We start from the raw sequence: 20,593 nt of genomic DNA on the forward strand, positions 1-20,593 counted from the left end.
CAACATTTCCCCCCTTTTTTAATTTTTAGGTTGACGCCTTTCCTCCCAATGGTTACGGCTTATACAATATAGTAGGGAATGCCTGGGAGTGGACTTCAGACTGGTGGACCATTCACCATTCTGTTGAAGAAACGATTATTAATCCAGTGAGTATCAGTCTCAGAGTATGTATTGTGAAAAGGTTACATCCATCCCCTGGGCAGTCTGTGGCAGCAATTTCATGTGTTTCAGGTATTTATTTTCTATTGACATTAATCTTGGAGTTTCCCCAAAGGGATATTAAGCACTTGTCTCTTATTTTAACCTTAAAGCATTGTGTAGACATGTCTATGGACATTTTATATGCTGCTGGATCGCGATGGTGATAATGATTTGAGGGAATCTGTCTGTAACTTTAGAAATTATTTCAGCCTCATAAATGTGATCAAAGTGAGATATATAAATAAGTATGCAAGATTTATTAATGTTTATTAATAACTAGTGAGATCTGGTAGATGGTATTTATCATCCAGCTAATTGCCTCAGTTTTCATTGGTTGAAATTTTGATTGAAGAGCGTTGTTTGCAGAAAATGAGAAAGGGTATTTTCTGGGTGAATGTTGAATCAGGAAGTTGAGTCATTTCATGATTATTTGCTGAACTCCACAGTATGGCAGTTCAGTGCATCATAAACCTTGGGAATTGAGACAACCATGTTTAAGTTTTACTTTTTCTGGCATGGGAGGAATGTTGACTGCAGTTGGTGGACTTCTCTGCCTCTAAAACCAAGCTCTCCCAGCAGAATATACAAAAATTGAGACGCTACAAAAACGGGGCATGTGGGTGGGAAGTACTTCCTTTAAAAAGAACATGTCTGAATATTTCTTGTGTAAACAGATTGGGGGGAAAATACCATTTAAAAATCCTATCTCTAGCAAACTAGACATTCATAGGTCAGATCCAAGAATGTATATTTATACCAAAACTAGCTAGACGGGGAACTTAATATGTTTAATTTTAAACCTTTACCTCTTGAAAAGGCACTAAAGGTAGTGATAAAGAAAATTAATTCTTCGATCTCTTCTCAGTAGAGTGAACAGCGCAGAGTAATTGAAGAAATTGTCAGACTCTGTGCCTCGGGCCATTTTTCAGAATACGGGGATAAATTTGTTTGATATGCTTGATTTTTCTTCACAGAATAACACGTGGATTGCTCATGAATAATCTCGAGACAGAAATCTATTTTCTTGGGGGCAGATGAAAAAGCTGAGTTTTTCGGAAAGTGTCATTTCCTCCTTGTTTTCCTTGTACTTTCTGGCAGGGCTGGTGGAAGTAGTGGTCAAAGACAACGCATCTCTCCAAAATGAGAATAAGGTTGTGAAGTTCTCAGTGGGTTTGTGGTTGGGAGACACCATTCTCTACTGGCAATATGTGACTTGGCGTTTGCTGTCAGAATCAGAAATAGAAGTTTTTTTCCCCTCAGATTAAAGCATCTGCATGTTTGGAAGGGGGTGCACGAGGCTTCAAAATACTGGCAAGTTGTGAATGTATCTCCTGGACTATCTGTTGTTGAGCTGAGTGCTTATTAGTTTCAGTTTTATAATTGCTTTTGTCTCTTCTAAGGATTTACAGAAAAATCCATATTTTTCTTGTTTTCCCCAGTCCCGGGCTCTATCTCAGATGTTGTCTTTGGTCTATAAATCATTCTCCTTGTAGGTTTCTCTCTGTCACAGAGGCCTCATTTGCTTCCTTATTTGACTGGGATAAAATTCAACAGTTTTGAGAACTAAATCCCAACTCCCTTGCAAGCTCAGACTCTTTCATTCAAATCTTCACAACTCTGCTTCATTTGTAGAGCCACTGCCTGTCTCTCATCTGCATTACAGCATCAGCTTCCCAGCTGGGCTCCCCGCCCGCACTCTTTCTGCTCTCCTGCAGCTGTAATGATCTTTATAGAGGACACGCTTAATGCTGTCACTCCTCTGTTTAAAATAAAGTACAAACTCTTGAACATGACTTCTGAAGGCTAAGATAATTTAGCCCTTGCTGATCTCTCGATGGCCACGGCTTTTTCTTCTTCTTTCAACATTTAATTATGAAATGTTACAAAAATTCAGACAAGTCCAGAAAATAGCATAACAGGTAACTATTATATCGACCATTTTGATTTAACGTATATTGACAGTATATTGTATTTACTATATTTCTTTTAGCTAAAGAACAAGAACAAAAACTAGTCAACGCTTGATATTTGTCAGTATTTTTAATTTAAGCTATTCTGGTCAGTGTATAGTGCTATCTCCCTGGTTTTTTAGTCATCGTATATGTATATTAAAATTTATTTTGTTGAAGTACAGTTGATTTACAGTGTTGTGTTAATTTCTACTGTACAGCAAAGTGATTCAGTTTCACATAAATATACACATTCTTTTTCATATTCATTTCCATTATGGTTTATCACAGGATATGGAATATAGTTCCCTGTGCTCTACAGTAGGACCTCGTTTATCCATTGGAGATATACTAGTTTGCATTTAGTCATCATATATTAAAGTCTGTATCTGACAGCTCTCATATCTGGCCACCCTGTTGATCTGCTTCTGTTGTTCTTGAATTTTGGCCACATCTTGTTTTCTCACATGCCTTGCTATTTTTAATTGAGTACCAGACCTTGTTTAAGAAAAACTGTGGTGATTATTTGAGATCTGGATAGTGGGGTCTTTCTCTAGAGTGGACTTACCTTTGCTTCCGGAAACTTCTATTTCATATTAGCTTATTCCAATCAGGAATTGAGATGATTTGAAGCTGGGCTTCAGTCCCTGTGAGGGCTAGTTGGGTATAGTTCTTCAGGGTGCCAACGAACAGTCTAGGGGTTTTCCATGACTTTTCTTCCTTGTAGGGTGCCGAGCTCTAGGTTTTTCTTCCTTGGCCTATAGGTCTATGCAAAGTTCTTTTCAGCTTCTCAGCATTATAGCTGCTGCCATTGGAATCAATAGACCTCTGGGAAAATAGGCTCATCTCTGAGCTTCCCTTCTCTCTGGGGTTTGAGCCCTGCAATTCCTCACAGCCCTGATAATTCTCATCTGATCTATTTAAACTTCCAATTGTATTTGAGGTCTTTTTTTAAAAAAATTATTTATTTATTTTGGCTGCGTTGGGTCTTCATCGTTGTGCGTGGGCTTTCTCTAGTTGCGGGGAGCGGGGGCTACTATTCGTTGCGGTGTGCGGGCTTTTCATTGTGGTGGCTTCTCTTGTTGTGGAGCACGGGCGCTAGGTGTGTGGGCTTCAGTCGTTGTGGCACACAGGCTCGGTAGTTATGGCTCGCGGGCTCTAGAGCGCAGCCTCAGTAGTTGTGGTGCACGGGCTTAGTTGCTCCGCGGCATGTGGGATCTTCCCGGACCAGTGTTCGAACCCGTGTCGCCTGCATTGGCAGGCGGATTCTTAACCACTGCGCCACCAGGGAAGTCCCCTCTTTGAGGTCTTAATTTATTTGCCTTTCTTCCCTGATGGCCTGTGTATCTCCAGTGCCTAGCAGAGAACCTGGTACATAATAACTGGTCCTATAATAAAGCCAATTCCAGATAACTAGAATCAAGCGAGTTTGGTTACTGTTCATACTCCAGGTTACTGTTCATACTGTTCATACTCCAGCAAAGGCTAGTTAAAAACAGATATTTTCAGGAAAAGCTTTGGAGCAAAATACCCATGTGATTAGTAGACATTTCAACCCAGGAACTGACCTCTTCAGTGTCGTGTATATTTTAGTTCCAAGACAATCATAATGGCAAATCATTTTAAATCTTCTTTGGAGAGCTTAGGAAAAGTCAATGCTCTGTATGTAGAGGCTATTCGGGGATTATCTTTTTCTTGTTCAGTGACTTCCAGGGAGCAAATGTTAATCATTAGTGTTTATTTTATTGGGTAGTCATTTATGGCACAAGCAGGTGGTGGGAGCACCTTCTGTGCTTTGTACACACAGTCCTAGGAGAGGCTGAGCTATTTGGCCATATGGAGTGAGGGTCAGTTTGGTCTTACCTGGTAGAAGGTTCTTGGGAGTGTGCATGCATGCATGTGTGTGTTTTCTGGAACTGCTTAGGGTGGCATCACCTCTTCCCACACAGACACAATCCGGAGTGTGGCTGTTAATACTACTGTTTTTTTTCACCCAATAATTATAATAATAAAAGATGATTTGTGGGTTTTTTCCTTTTCAGTTACCTAACCCGGAGACCCTTATTAATCTGTGGCAGTGTGTGGTGCTTTCAATAAAAGACTATGTAGAGCTTATATAGCATCCTGATTTCCCACACGTGCATCCTCACTCGCACTACCCTGGTATCGTGCTGACTTGTTTGCTGATGATGTGAAAGGATGGAGTGATCTATAATAGCTTTCCCACTCTTAGAGGTACACAGTTTCATTCAGGCAGCTTTTTTTTCCTAAGGGAAAGAATTCTAGTCTTAGAATTAGTCAAAGTAACTTGGATTATAGCTCTGCCACTTAATAGTAAAGGAATCTCTCTAAACTTAGAATATATCTTGTTTCCTTATCTACAAATTGGGAAAAACTGTACCTATCTCATGAAATTGTTGGGAAGTTAGATTTGATAATGTTGTATGTAAAACTACTTTATACCCCAAAAGTACTATTGTGGTGGTGGTTTACTCTTTTTGTTTAAATTATTTTGGAGTATCTAATTGGGATATTGTATGCTTCTGTTCAGCAGAATTAATGAGGAATGTTGGCCTTTGGAAGCAGAGGGGGAGAAAATGATGTTTATAAATAATGAATGCTTATTATTCCTCCTATCCTTATCTTTTGTTAGCATATCACATAGTCATCCTTACAATGAAAATCTCACTTCATGGCCCATTAAAGTCCAATGGGAATAAAGTTTTCTCAAAAGTATTCCTCCTGTGAATGAATCCCTGCTGCTTGCCACATTCTGTTAGCCAGAGATTCTGTTTGTTTTGTTTTTGTCAACGTGGAGTTTGATTGTTCAGTTAGATTGTATAGGTCTAGACATTTTGGGAAGTGTGTTCTGTTTTGCAAGTCTGCGTTGTTTTGGCTTGGAATTGACCAGGAGGCTGTAAGCCCTCCTTGTGTGCCAGCCATGGTTTGCAGTTTGCACTCTGCTCGTTTTGAAGGACACACATCTGAGCCCTTGCCCATCTCACAGGGCACATGCCAACCCTCTGACCTGAGGTGCTGGCAGGTGCCTAATGGCCAGTCCTGCTTTTGCCATTGGGTGACTGGACTTGGGGCTTGGACTTGCGTTTGCCCATCCTCTAAACCAGCGGTCCCCGTCCTTTTTGGCACCAGGGACCAGTTTTGTGGAAGACACTTTTTCCACGGACGGGGTGGGGGATGCTTCAGGCGGTGACGCGAGCGATGGGGAGTCGCAGATGAAGCTTCGCTCTCTGGCCTGCCGCTCACCTCCTGCTGTGCGGCCCGGTTCCTAACAGGCTGCGGACCAGTATCGGTCTGTGCCCCAGGGGTTGCGGACCCCTGCTCTAAACTCCCCATTTGGTTGTTCCTCTTCCCAATAACCCGTCCTCTGGCCTTCCACCACTACATGGATCAATGAATTTTGTACATCAAAAATGTTAGATCCCTGGGGCTTCCCTGGTGGTGCAGTGGTTAAGAATCCGCCTGCCGATGCAGGGGACACGGGTTCAAGCCCTGGTCCAGGACGATCCCACATGCCGCGGAGCAACTAAGCCCATGCGCCACAACTACTGAGCCTGCACTCTAGAGCCCGCGAGCCACAACTACTGAGCCCAAGTGCCACAACTACTGAAGCCCACGCGCCTAGAGCCCGTGCTCCGCAACAAGAGAAACCACCCAATCAGAAGCCCGCACACCGCAACGAAGAGTAGCCCCCGCTCTCCACAGCTAGAGAAAAGCCTGTGTACAGCAACAAAGACCCAACGCATCCAAAAAAATAAAAATAAATAAACAAACTTAAAAAAAATGTTAGACCCCTGCTTAGCCTGTCTCCTAGCCCTCCTCTGCCTATGGCGTGAGCCTGTCCTTGTCTCAGCTGGGCAAGAAACAGTAAATATCACATCATCGTTAGTTGAGATTGCCCCACCCATCAACTGCCCCATCGGCAGCCTAATCAGTGGAGCAGGCATACCCAGGATGTGCTAGGAGAAGGAGTTCACTGAGGATTTTTATCTGCCGTAAGGCCGTCATTCACGTGTTTTCAATGAGGACAGTTTAGAATAAATCAGTTTGATGTAGAAGTGACCTGGTATTCAAAATGAAAAAGGCATGAAAGTGTTAAGGAAGTTGATTTAAACTTGATAATAAATTACTGTGGTTGTAAATTATATTTAATAAATCCCAAAGGGAAAGCAGGGCAATCAAAAATCATCAGTCTCTAGAGGCCATGCTTATGAAAAGAATTTTATCTTCTTCTCCCTAGTGGAAGATGAAAATCATTCTGGAGGAAAAGCTAATGTTTACCCATTGCCACTGTTCTTCGTGGTTCTGGAGCAAGGTTGATCATTCAACAACAATAACAAAAAAAAACTGTTGAAAAACAGAAGGAATAAGCTTGAATGTATATGGCTCAGATATTTAGGTCCTGTAAACACATTTTCAAACACGTTATCCAGACACATGCTTCTTGCTTGAAAAGAGTGAATGCTAATTCCAGTTGCTATTTGGAAGGTGGTAAAAATGCTATTCACAATAATATTACCTTCACAATCTCATGTTACATCTCTGGACTCTTCCTGTTCCAGTAGAGTGGGACACCCAAATGTACTGTGGCCTCCTCTCTTAGTTGGGAGGATCAGTGGATCTTGGAGGGAAGTGAAAGCTTCCAGCTTCTACCCCTGCAGGAACCCTTTCTTTGGTACCCATGACAGCTATGGTCCTGCAGCCTTGAGCTTCAAACTTCCTGGGGCCAAGAACACCCTAAGGTCTGGGGCATCTAGTTGTGTTATCAGATGTTCTCATTGTTTGATGTTCTTCCATGGACAACCAAATATTCCATCCCCGGAGTTTCAGCTCACAGGTCCTCCTTCTGCAGCTGGTGGAATACAGAACACAGCTTCTGTCTTGTGCATGAAAACTTTTCAGATACCTGAAGAGAGTCATAGCCTGTGCCCCCTCGTCTTTCTCTTTCTTGATAAACATCCCCATTCTTTCAGCTGCACCTTGAATAACTTGGTTTCCAATCCAGGGCAACCCAGGTTACGTTCCTCTGAATAATATGAGTGGTTAAAAAAGTCCCATTTTCTAAATGGGCATCTGGAAATGTACACAGCATTCTAGATGTTCCCTGATAGATGCAAATAATAGTGGGGCTGTCCTTTTCCCTCGTTGTGTGTCGTCAGGTCTCAGATTGTGGTAGGAGTTAAAGGTTGAGCCAGTGGAATTCAGTAGAGCCAGGTTTGGATTTTATTACTGTCACTGTGGTTTACCAGGTGTGTGACCCTGGGCAAGTCACTTAACGACTCTGGGACTCAGGTTTGCTTCTTTCGTAAAGGGGGATGTAGATTCCTACTTCATAGAGTCGTTGTGAGGAACTGAGAGAGTGTTTGTAGCCACTTAGCACGATATTTGGCAAATAGCAAGCATACAATACATGGCAGCTTCCGTTTTCAACGTGACCGGTTCTGTCCTCCACTGCTGAGTCCTCTCACTACTATGTGTAGTAGTAGCAGCAGCAACAGGAGGAGCAGCTTGTGGTAGCCAAATAAGACTTCCCTTTCTTCCCCAGCATATTGATTTTAGGCTGGGTCTCCCTAAATATTGTTGTTATGCAGCTGTGTTTTATGCTTTTTTTTTTTTTTTGCGGTACGCGGGCCTCTTACTATTGTGGCCTCTCCTGTTGTGGACACAGGCTCCGGACGTGCAGGCTCAGTGGCCATGGCTCACAGGCCTAGCTGCTCTGCGGCATGTGGGATCTTCCCGGACCGGAGCATGAACCCATGTCCCCTGCATTGGCAGGCAGACTCTCAACCACTGCGCCACCAGGGAAGCCCTTTTTTTAAACTAGTTTTCAAACTTTTTTGAATCTTTTCTTTATGTTATGTAGCTGTTTTTTTAAAAAAATTGATTTATTTTATTCTTTTTTTTTTTTGGCTGCTTTGCGTCTTCATTGCTGCGTCTGGGCTTTCTCTAGTTGTGGAGAGTGGGGGCTACTCTTCATTGCAGTGTGCAGGCTTCTCGCTGCGGTGGTTTCTCTTGTTGCAGAGCACAGGCTCTAGGCGCGTGGGCTTCAGTAGTTGTGGCACGTGGGCTCTAGAGCGCAGTCTCAGTAGTTGTGGCTCGTGGGCTCTAGAGCGCAGGCTCAGTAGTTGTGGCACACGGGCTTAGTTGCTCTGCGGCATGTGGGATCTTCCCGGACCAGGGCTTGAACCCGTGTTCCCTGCATTGGCAGGCGGATTCTTAACCACTGTGCCACCAGGGCAGCCCCATGTAGCTGCGTTTTGAAATGTAATGAGGAGCCTATCTCTTCTGTCCATCAAATTCCATTTTTTTTTAAATGGGTTTTAACCTTCAGAGGCTGCTTACAGACCTCATTGTGACTATCAGCTGTGTCATTTATGGTAGTGGTTTTCCCTTCCAGCTTCTTACAATCAACCAATTTGGCTGTGGTTTTGTCAGTGATACCACGGGAATGGGACAAGGCTCAAGGCAGAGGTCGGCCCTGGGGTCAGGCCGCATTTCCTGAGGACTTATACTGTGTTATGGGGCCGTATCGGCTCTCGGGGATGCAAAGATGCATGAGACGGGCCGGCTGTTAGGGAGCGCATAGTCCAGGGAGAGGGTGGGTCGTGATCAGATACATCACGATGTGCTGCGGTGAGATTTGCTGCTGATGTGGTTGAGGTACGGCTTCCCTGAGCTCTTTTCTCTGCTGGTTGGAGCTGTGAAACCTTCTCTGAGGAGGTGCCCTTAGAAAGGATGGCAGCAGTTGTGTGCCAGGTCCTTGGCATCCAGACACAGGAAGGACATGGCATGGCCTCGTGAGGAGTTCATGGTAAGCAGAGAAAGGGCTTTCATTCCTTTATTTCCCTGCTGCTTTCAGTTTCTTGAAGTAAAGCCCGAAGCCACAGCTGTCCTCTGCTTGCCCCTCAGTCCTGAAGCGCCTTGCCTTTTCCATACTCACGGTGAAAGTAAAAGTAAAAGCAGTGAGAGGGGTGTGTGTGTGTTTCTTTTGGTTTTGCCGCAGTGTATTTTTCTTCTTATGGGCACAGTCGAGCTGTTTCAAGAATTTCTGTGAGCTAACCAACTAGGGGCTTTGGAGAGTGACTTGTGACTTGCTTTCCTCGTTTGGCGTGCTCAGTAAAAGGGCTTTTCTGAGCTCTCTTTTTCACAGTGTAGAGAACTCCTGGGAGGGGGGAGCCATATGCTCTAAGATTGGGATGACAGGAGGTCGGCATAATGGGTTGGGGTTATAACAAAAACGTGACAGGCAAAGAGCAAAGAGTTAGCTAATGTGGTTATTTGTTGTCCTCAGTCAGGTTCTTCTTGCCGCACTGAATAACAGAACCGTGGCCTCGTGATGGGAGCAGAGGTCAGCAGCCTGGGTTTCCATCTGAGATTTAGCTTTAAAATGTCAAGGGGCCTTCGGTGAGTCATCTTGCCCTTGTCTGGCTTACTGCTTCCTCTGTAAATTTTGCTGGGGATGTAGCAAGCCGTTCCTAGGGTACAGTAAATCTGGACAGCAGCCCTGGAGTCTCGTGCTGGCTTGGAAAACAGGCAGTGATGGGTGAAGAAGCTGGTAGGAACATGGTTAAGAGGACAGGTTTTAAAATGATTCACACCTCGTTCTACATCCTAGTTTTGCCACTGATGGCATGGTGGCCTTGGGAGAAGGGGGTGACATCTTTTGATTTTGTTTCCTCACCTGTAAAGTGGGAGTAACGATAAAATTTAAGGACATTGGGTTGTTCTGAGAATTCACAAGAGATTCAAGCACGTGGCACTGTACCTGCACGGTAAGCACTCCGTAAACAAGAGCTGATTACTTTCCAAGCACCCCACAGTTGGAACATTTCCATTTTGAAAATCCTTTCCCCTACAGCACATCCTCTTGTTTATTAGACCAGATTATGTTCTTTTCTTCCATTTGTTTAATAAGCATTTATTGAGCACTTGCTTTGTCCTAGGGGCAGACATAAATGTCATACCATCCTTGCCTACAGAGAGTTTGAGTTTCACAATCCCTAATTACGGTTCCTTTCTTCCATGATACTAGGAAGCCTTTGCCCCACTGACGCTTAGGAAATTAGAACTGAAGCCCAAGTTTTTGACTTCCTTTCAGAGGTTGTTTATTCCTTCTCTGCACCTCTGTTTACCTGGAAGGGGCCACGGGGAAAGGAGGGTGGGGTCTTGCAGAGTCTCTGTCACTTGGGTCCCTTATTTATTTGGGTCCACAGCTGACAGGCCAAGTCTGAGCAGCATTTCTGGACAGAGGCGAGTACTCGCCAAACTCTAGGTGGAAGAGGCCTCCCTTATGGGTCTGTTGCACAAGGTTTTTCTCTCCTTTCCTGGTGTGGTTTGCAGAATGAATCGATAGCCGGAAGTGCAGGCGCTGTATCCAGAGCCAGAGCCTCTGCATCAGGCTTGGCGTCCTGACTTCCGCCTCCGTGGGCCTCCCTTCCCGTCTCCTTCCTACTCTAGGCCTTCCTGGACAGATCGTTTTTCTTGGTGTTGCAGTGACTCCCTCAACACTCCCCCAGTATCTCAGCCCCTAATTTATGCTTGACATTTTCGGCTAAGGCCTCTGTCTCATCATGCTTGACAGTCAACAAGGGTTAGGGTATGTGTGTATTCTGGCACGCAGAATAATTCTCTTCTTTACCATTTTTCACATACGACAGCCTATAGTCGTAAACACCTTGACCACAGCACTCCTAAACCAGAGGTGGAATCATTGCACACTGTTTGGGAAGAAAAAGTGTGGTCTCTGTCAACCTGGAGACAGTCCCTCAAGCCCTTCTGCACTCTAGCTTTCTAGATTATTACAGTAAACTCTTTGGGTTGCAGAAGAAGAGGTATGCCTCAGACCCTGGTCCACAGCCTGAATTTACCCCAGGGCTGCCCAGTGCTTTTGTGAGGATCCAAGTCAACATTCTTTATACTTTACACTTATATTTGGTTTTTTTCTCCTTGAAGCACTCAGAGTCGTCTCTGTCTCCCTCCCTCCCTCTTTCTCAGAGACTCTTCTGTATTTCTCACACCCGCAAAATATTCCTGATTGTGCAAAAGGAGACATGTGGTTTTAGTCTCATTTCTTATGATAATTCAGGGAGTGGAGAGAGGTTCTCACTTTGCCCCAGATTTGGAATTTGATTTGCAGAGTCAGGATTAAATCCCAGGTCTTCTGATCTTGAGACTCATATAGTATTTACCAGACTCCAGATGTTACCTGAAATACAAAACTTGAAAGGCTACTTACTTCCTTATAGTATCTTAACCACAAACTGCATACACTAAGTCAGGAATTTCAGAAAGTGTTATAAATATGAAAGTTAATTTAAGAGATGTGAATTACTGTGTCATGCAGTGGCTTCTTCCAGAGCAAGGGAGAGGCAGTGAATTATGCCTATGGTTTTTTATATCTTGAGATATTAAATCAGTTTCTTGTCCTTTTTACCTTCCTAATCTCTTACTTCCACTAAATTGTTCTTTAAAAGTATTGATTCGGCAAGTCAGGTTTTGCACTGAACATTTAACCTGTTAATGAATTGTGAAGTAATGTTGCGTCATCTTCCACTTCTATAGCTTCACCTTTCATGCCTTTTCCTATGCCATAGTTTGACTCATTTGTTCTTTTCCTAAGGATCTGGAAATAAAAACATGTTATTGAGAAGAGAAAAATAGAACAGTTCAATCATCTTTTATATCAGGTTATTCTGGGGAATGTTTCATTTGGATATGTGGACATATTGATAGTATAGGTACATACATATCCGCATGTGTGATTTCTATATAAATACATACTTTTATTCTTTCAGCAAAATTTATTGGCAATCTACTGAATGCCAGACTTATATGCTGGCTTCTGGGAATCCCACAGACCTGATCTGCTTGCCCTCGTGTAGCCTGCAGATGTTAAGGAGTCAAGCAAACACACCTCGTTATATATATGTGCTTATGTATTTAACTATATGTGAGGAGGAAGTATATCATTGATGGTTAAACTCAGGCAGTTTTGGAGTCCGACCTGGTTTCCTATCTTAGCCACTTACCAGCTGATTAACCTGGGGCAAGTCACTTAAATTCTCACTCAGCTTCCTCATCTATAAGTGAGGAAATAGTAGTTACCCCTTGTAGCGTTACTGAGAGATTTCAATGAGATACCACAAGGAAAATGTTTAGCGCAGTGACTGGTATGTGGTAAGCACTTGATAAATCTTAATTGTGGCTATTGTTTTTATGTGTAATGAAAATTCAAACACAATAAGCTAACAAGCTATGAAATGACACCTCACTCTGAAATCTAATTCATGAAAGACATTTATTCTGGACCTTTTTAGGGATATGGAAAGGAGATAAGACATCTGGAAACATGCAACTGTAAATAGCACTTCTTTCCGTGGACCGTCTCTGCTTTATACTCACTAAAAAAAGTGAACACTGCTTCTAACGAAGTGACAGAACTTACAGAACTGGGCACTTAGCACTTGTCTACTGCTGCAACGTACAAAACAAAATCATGGAAGTGTTCGAGTATTCTTTGCAAAAAAATGTTTAAGAATACTATTTGGGGGCTTCCCTGGTGGCGCAGTAGTTGAGAGTCCGCCTGCCGATGCAGGGGACACGGGTTCATGCCCTGGTCCGGGAAGATCCCACATGCCACGGAGCAGCTGGGCCCGTGAGCCATGGCCGCTGAGCCTGCGCGTCCGGAGCCTGTGCTCCGCAACGGGAGAGGCCACACAGTGAGAGGCCCGCGTACCGCAAAAAAGGAAAAAAAACCCAACAAACTAGTTGGTATAAACTAATTGCTTATGCTCTCTCATAACTTGCTAATGAGTTGTCACTGAAGAACACAGTAGATTGTGAGTGTAAGAGAACGTGATAAACGAAATCCTCCGGAAGACTAAACTGTGTTTTTCTTATTTCTCGCAATGCTTTAGAGCCATATCTGGCTTTGCAAGCAGGACTGAACGGTTTTACACCATTATTCTGAGAGATGGAAGTGACTGAACCTGGAGTAGACCTTTCAGCAGATGTAGCTGGTACCCTGTGATCTTGGTGGCTTGGTTTTCATTGACCCAGAAGTCACCTTCCTTTAGGATGATGCTACTATATACCTTGCTTTGTTTAGGATGAAACAAACTGATTTCTCTATACTTTAGAACCAACCGCTCCAGGATTGGATAGGCCATGAATGTTCTTTTGTGTAGTACATTAGCATATTAAGCTTTCAGAAATTAAAGAACCATCTGCATTATTAGACAACAAATTCCATTTAACAGTGTACACCTATTAGCAGATGATAAGAAAGTTAGCTCTTCGTTGCAGAAATCCAATGTGCTACTTATTTTCTCTTAATAATTGCTACTTGTGTGTTTAGGTTGACTGGATTTTAGCACTTAGATATTTCATGGCCTTGTGTTGAATTCTACCGCTTATTTGCACAATTATTATGGTCTATATCTCTGAAACAAATCATATGTATCTACCGTTGTATAAGTCAGAGTATTAACCATTTTCCTGGACTTTGCTGCTCTATCTTCTCTCTTTCCTTCCTACCTAGACATTTCTACCTAGAAGGTGTAGAAGTTGAGGCCCTTGGCCACCTCATACCCACTAGGATGGCTACTATTTTAAAAAAGTAGAAAATAACAAGTGTGGGTAAGGATGTGAAGAAATTGGAACCCTTGTGCACTGTTGGTAGGAAAGTAAAATGGTGCAGCTTCTTGGAAGAACAGCATAGTGGTTCTTTAGAATGTTAAAAATAGAACTCTGATCCAGCAGTGCCACTTCTGGGTATATGCCCAAAAGAATTGAAAGCAGGGTCTTATTTTTATTTATTTATTTTATTTTATATTTTTTTAAATTGGAGCATAGTTGATTTACAATATTGTGTTAGTTTCAGGTGTACAGTAAAGTGATTCAGTTATACATGTATATACTTTTTCAGATTCTTATCCCTTACAGGTTATTATGAAATATTGAGTATAGTTCCCTATGCTATACAGTAGGTCCTTGTTGATTTTCTATTTTATATATAGTAATGTGTAAATGTTGATCCCAAACTCCTTATTTATCACTCCTCCTCTTTTCCACTTTGGTAACCATGAATTTGTTTTCTATGTCTGTGGGTCTGTTTCTGTTTTGTATATAAGTTCATTTGTATCCTTTTTTTTTTTTTTTTTTTTTTTAGTTTCCACACTTAAGTGATATCATATGATATTTGTCTTTCTCTCTGACTTACTTCACTTACTTACTTCACTTAGTAGGATAATCTCTAGGTCCATCCACATTGCTGCAAATGGCATTATTTATTCTTTTTTATGGCTGAGTAATATTCCATTGTATATATGTATCACATCTTTATCCATTCCTCTGTCAGTGGACATTTCGGTTGATTCCGTGTCTTGTGTATTGTAAATAGTGCTGAAGTGAACATTGGGGTGCATGAATCTTTTCGAATTATGGTTTTCTCTGGATATATGCCCAGGAGTGGGATTGCAGGATCATATGGTAGCTCTGTTTTTAGTTTTTTAAGGAACCTCCATACTGTTCTCCATAGTGGCTGTACCAATTTACATTTCCACCAACAGTGTAGGAGGGTTCCTTTTTCTCCACACCCTCTCCAGCATTTATTATTTATAGGCTTTTTTTTTTTTTTTTGCGGTACGCGGGCCTCTCACTGTTGTGGCCTCTCCCGTTGCGGAGCACAGGCTCCAGACGCGCAGGCTCAGCAGCCATGGCTCACGGGCCTAGCCACTCCGCAGCATGTGGGATCTTCCCAGACCGGGGCATGAACCCGTGTCCCCTGCATCGGCAGGCGGACTCTCAACCACTGCACCACCAGGGAAGCCCTATAGGCTTTTTGATTATGGCCATTCTGACCGATGTGAGGTGATACCTCATTGTAGTTTTGATTTGCATTTCTCTAATAATTAGCGATGTTGAACATCTTTTCATGTGCCTTTTGACCATCTGTGTATCTTCTTTGGAGAAATGTTTATTTAGATCTTCTGCCTACTTTTTGATTGAGTTGTTTGTTTTTTGATATTGAGCTGTATGAGCTGTTTGTATATTTTGGAGGTTAATCTCTTGTCAGTTGCATCATTTTCAGATATTTTTCTCCCATTCTATAGGGTGTCTTTTCATTTTGTTTATGGTTTCCTTTGCTGTGCCAAAGCTTTTGAGTTGAATTAGGTCCCGTTTGTTTATTTTTGTTTTTATTTCCATTACTGTAGGAGATGAATCCAAAAAGATCTTGCTGCGATTTATGTCAGAGTGTTCTTCCTATGTTTTCCTCTAAGAGTTTTATAGTGTCCAGTCTTACATTTAGGTCTGTAATCCATTTTGAGTTTATTTTTGTGTATGGTGTTAGAGAGTGTTCTAATTTCTTTCTTGTATGTGTAGCTGTTCAGTTTTCCCAGCATCACTTATTGAAGAGCCTGTCTTTTCTCCATTGTATATTCTTGCCTCCTTTGTCACAGATTAATTGCCTATGTAAGTTTGGGTTTATTTCTGGGCTCACTATCCTGTCCCATTGATCTGTCTGTCTGTTTTTGTGCCAGTACCATACTGTTTTGACTACTGTAGCTTTGTAGTACAGTCTGAAGTCAGGGAGCACGATTTCTCCAGCTCCATTCTTTCTCAAGATTGTTTTGGCTGTTCAGTGTTTTTGTGTTTCCATACAAACTAAAAACAAAAATTTTATTCTAGTTCTGTGAAAAGTGCCACAACACTTCTGACACTAAATGTGTAGGTTTTTTTCCATGCCAACAACCAAGTCCAATTCTCTGGACACCAACTGAGTGTCCTTCGATTCAATTTAGTCTGACACTAACCACCTGGAGTCAGCACAGACTCCAAGGTTTAAGGGCTCAGTCCTACAAGTCTGCTGCCACTTCACATGCCAGTCCAAGTATTGGGCACTCTGGGTACCCACACTTCTGCCTGAGCTGGCTCCTGAGTTGGGAGTTCCCCCAGCTCCCCTCTTTCAGGTTTGATAATTTTCTAGAACAGCTCACAGATCACTTAACTTACTATCATGGGTTTATTATAAAGGATACAAATGAACAGCCAGATGAAGAGGTACATAGGGTGGGGTCCAGAAGAGTCCCATGCACAGGAGCTTCTATGCCTGTGACGTTGGGGTGTACCACCCTGCTGGCATGTGGATGTGTTCACCATCTCTGAAGCTCTCCAACCTCATTGTTTGGGTTTTTTATGGAAGTTTCATTACATGGGTATAATTGATTAAATCATTGGCCATTGGCGATTAGTTCCAATTACCAGCCCTTCCCCTTCCCCCTCCCCAGTGATCAGGGAGTGGAGCTGAAAGTTCCAACTCGATAATAATGCCTGGGTCTTTCTGATTGACCAGCTCCCATCCTGAAGCTCTCTAGGGCTCTCCAGCTACCAGTCATCTTATTAGCACACAGAAACCACTCATCACTCTGGAGAACCAGTTCAAAGACCAAATATGTATTTCCCATTGTATCACAGGGGGCTCTCCCGTCTTACTCTTCTTTCTAACCTCTCGCCTCTTTTTTTTTTTTTGGTGAATCTCTACTTTGGCCAAGAGTCATTACACAGAAGCTTAAGTGCAGGGTGATCATCTACTAGTTCAAATAGTATTGACATCTACAATCCCAGCCACTATTTAAGGCTCAAATGATAAAGCAGTGAACAGAGCAAAGTCCATGCTGTCAAGGTGTCTGCTTTCTAGTAGGAGAAGGAAAGCAATTTGTAATTTGTCACCAAGTGGTAAGCGCTGGTGTATTTAATTTTTTCTGGCACCGTTCTGATACCAAATACGTGTCATTTTTCCACACCAATTCTCCAGTACCAGTTGGGTGTCCAGAAATTCAATCCAATTCTGATACTAACTCTTAGAGTTATCCCAGACACCGCAGATTAAGGGCTCAGTCCTTCAAGACTCGTCTACTTCAGATGCCAGCTGCAAATGGGGTACCCAGGCTAGCCACACTTCTGCCTGGCAGACTGTGAATTTGGAGGTTCACATGACCCCTTCCTCAGGTTTGATAATTTACCAGAACAATTCACAGAACTCAGGAAAGCACTTTACTTATGATTGCTGGTTAATTATAAAGTATACAACTCAGGAATAGCCAAAAGAAAGACACATCTTTTCCAGGGGTTTCAGCTCTGTGCCAGGAACTGGGGACAAAGACCAGATATTTGTGTTTCGATACCACAGCGAGGAGGAAGGGGGATATATATAGGGTATGAAGAGAGAGAGTGATGGTAGGTGGAGGAGGGTATGATCTTTCAGCCTGTCTGGAAGCTTGTCATTTGACAGAGACACTAAATGGAGTGAGAAGTCTGAGGGAAGAGGCAGAAAGAACTGTAAGTGCAAAGGACAGTGATGTCACGAGGGACCCAAGAAAAGGGATAATGGGAAACAGACCAACATCATGTTGCCTTAAGAAGCATGTCCACACGCAGTCTTGTGTGTACATAAAGACACTTTCTACCGACCTGACATTGTGGCTCATTGAGGTCTCATGGCACCTGTAGTTTATTTTGTAATGAAAGGAAGATGTTGGATTTCCTCCTTATCCCTTTATTTCTGGGGTGTGATTTTTCCTTGGAGGTTTTTGAAAACCATTCCAGTAATACACAAGGGAAGATGAGACTTGACAAGGTAGGTCTATGAAATGGAACAGTTGCTTCCATGTTATGAGGTTGAGACCCCCAAACCCAGGGAGGTTTGAGCCAGTGAAACCACTGAAGGCATCTGCAGTATCAATCTAAGTATGGATGTCTGTTTAAATGGTAAGTGTTGCTACTTTAAATGTGTATTTATTCCTAAGTGAAAGAAGCAGATGTCATATGCCAAGAGAAGTACTTTAGGAGAGGCACATCTAACAAGGGGAGTGTTTTCAGCTCTATCCCAAAGCTAATGAATGTCTTTTATTTTTTAACAATGTGAACTCTCGACTCACAGTTTCCCACGAGTTTTAGCCATTTTCTTGCAGTGAGCTTGTGATATATGGACAGCTTTGTGCTCTTCAAACTGGAACAGTGGAATAATTTATTTAAAAAATATGATACCACTTCAGCTCATAAGGGGCACTTGGCCAAGTGGCTGAGTGTGAGCCTGGAACCATATGGCCTGGGCTTGACTCCTGGCTGCTCCACTTACTAGCTGTGTGTCATTGGACAGGCAGTTTAACCTTTCTGTTCTTTATTTCTCCATTTGTAAGATGGGGCTAATGATGGGGTGTCCAAACATTCCTAGCCTGTGCTCATGCCTGGCACAGTTGTTAATAGCGGCCCTGTTCACTCCTCAAAGTATCCTTATTTGGACAATAAATTCTATAACTACCCTACCAATAATAGAAACTACATCAAAATATCATTTTAAAGATGAAAAACATTAAAATAATACCTGACTCTAATATGTGCTCAGTACATATTAGCTGCTACAACTGGCATCAGTGTTTTTAAATATCCACTTTTATGTATTATCGCCCAAAGCAAGAATTTTTACTGTAGTCCTTGGGCTATGAAAGTGACATCTGTTTTTGGAAAATGGAGGACCATGGACACTGACAGCGAGTTAATACAGCTTTGAAAATTCTCTTCCTTTTTACCCTAGATTGGGTGAAACAAGTAGCATGGAGGAAATGACTGTTTTCATTCATTTCTCTAACAGGGTAATCACCATACAGCACATGCTGATTTTACAGAGAAAATACTGCAGGGGTTGTTAACTTGGACTGTGTGTTTAATGTGCTTTTCTTTCCAATCTGATCTCTAGTTTCCTTTCTTTGACCTTTCTCTTGGTGTCACCCTCCTTTTTCTCTCCTCATGCAAGGTCTAAAGCTAATTGCAGTCCCTTCTGTTGGACCTTGTGCTGGGGGATGAATAAAATTACACATAATTGAAAAAGCTTTATTTGAAATACCGGTTTCAGCTACCCACTCTTAAAATCCCTTGTTATGTTTGACATCAGGTAAACAGAGTGAGTTGGTCAGAGGTGCAGCTAGCCTGGAAGAGATTTGAGCTGGACAGGCACAGATGTGGGAGGGACCTTGACTCCTGGCCTTGTCACTAGCTAGCTGTGTGACCTGGGGCTCTCCATTTTTTCTGTCTCTCTGAGTTTCACTATTCCTCATCCCTAAAATGGGGATCATGATACTTCCTGCTTCCCAAGGTTATTGTGAGGATCAAATGACAGAAGAGGTATTAGCCTGCTCTAAGCAAATGTGGGCAGAGTTCCTTTCTTTAAAAATGGTTGAGGTGATTGAAAAGAGATCCGTTTTAGGAGACACATGAGCAGAGGCTTGAAGGAAAAGATTGAAAAGGCTGCTCCTGTTTGTGTGTTTCTGAGCTGCCTGTTGCTACAGTACCTGGTGAGTTAACAGGGGCGCTGTTTTAGCATGCATGAAGTGCTTCAAATGGGCAGCAAGATCATTTTTGTATAATCGTAAACTTCAGGCTGCCAGAACCATGCCTGTGGGAGCCCGGGTGATAAGATAGCTTGAAGGCTTGACTAGAAGTCAAGTATGCAGAGAGCCCAGCTTTTAGCCATTCAGGGCGAGGATGACTTAGCTCTCAAGGGAAGATGCACGCTTCTCAGGGTCAGAGAGTGGAGAATGAAATCTGTCCTTTTAAACTCCAACCCCCCTGTACATAAACTTCTAAGGAAACCTTTGACTCCTAGCATTTTGGGGCTCTGGAAGTTTTTTCTTCTTTGAGCTTAATCTGGTTTGTGATTTTCTCTTGTTTAACTAAAACATTGTTTTTATTATAGAAAATTTCAAACATGTAGAAGTTGAGAGAATAGTATATTAAACCCCCATGTCCTTAGTACCCAGCCTTAATAATTATCAACTCATGGCTAATCCTGTTTCATTTATATTTCCGTCCACTCATCCCTGCTCCCCTTCTCTCCTGGATTATTTGAAGCCAATCCCACTCCTCATATTTTATTTAAAATACCATAATTTAAAAAATTGGTTTACTTTCATTAAAAATAGCTTTAGGGCTTCCCTGGTGGCGCAGTGGTTGAGAATCTGCCTGCCAATGCAGGGGACATGGGTTCGAGCCCTGGTCTGGGAAGATCCCACATGCTGCGGAGCAACTAGGCCCGTGAGCCACAACTGCTGAGCCTGCACGTCCGGAGCCTGTGCTCCCCAACAAGAGAGGCCGCGATAGTGAGAGGCCCGTGCACTGCGATGAAGAGTGGCTCCCGCTTGCCACAGCTAGAGAAAGCCCTCGCACAGAAACGAAGACCCACTACAGCAAAAATAAATAAATTAATTAATAAAAACTCCTACCCCCAACATCTTCTTTAAAAAAAAAAAAAAGCTTTATTGTGATATAATTGGCATAAATTGTACATTTCTAAAATGTACAGTTTGATCAGTTTGTATATGTATACATATACATAATTATATATATAAATATATATACTGATCAAAAAA

The 20,593-nt window shown here is 42.5% G+C and overlaps 1 protein-coding gene across 3 annotated transcripts in view; it reads left to right on the plus strand.

Moving 5' to 3' along the window:
* SUMF1 (sulfatase modifying factor 1) overlaps positions 1 to 20,593 on the plus strand; it is a 107,504-nt gene that overhangs the window by 66,206 nt on the left and 20,705 nt on the right. For 2 of the 3 annotated variants that reach the window (XM_081247663.1, XM_081247665.1), the window contains one exon: positions 30 to 146. The exons of the other annotated variant lie outside the window; for it this stretch is intronic. In XM_081247663.1, the coding sequence (XP_081103789.1) occupies positions 30 to 146 (117 nt within the window). The remainder of the gene's footprint in view (positions 1 to 29; positions 147 to 20,593) is intronic. 3 annotated transcript variants of the gene reach the window in all.

Source organism: Mesoplodon bidens (assembly GCF_964165515.1).
Source record: "Mesoplodon bidens genome assembly, chromosome: 10".
Taxonomy (NCBI): Eukaryota; Metazoa; Chordata; class Mammalia; order Artiodactyla; family Ziphiidae; genus Mesoplodon; species Mesoplodon bidens.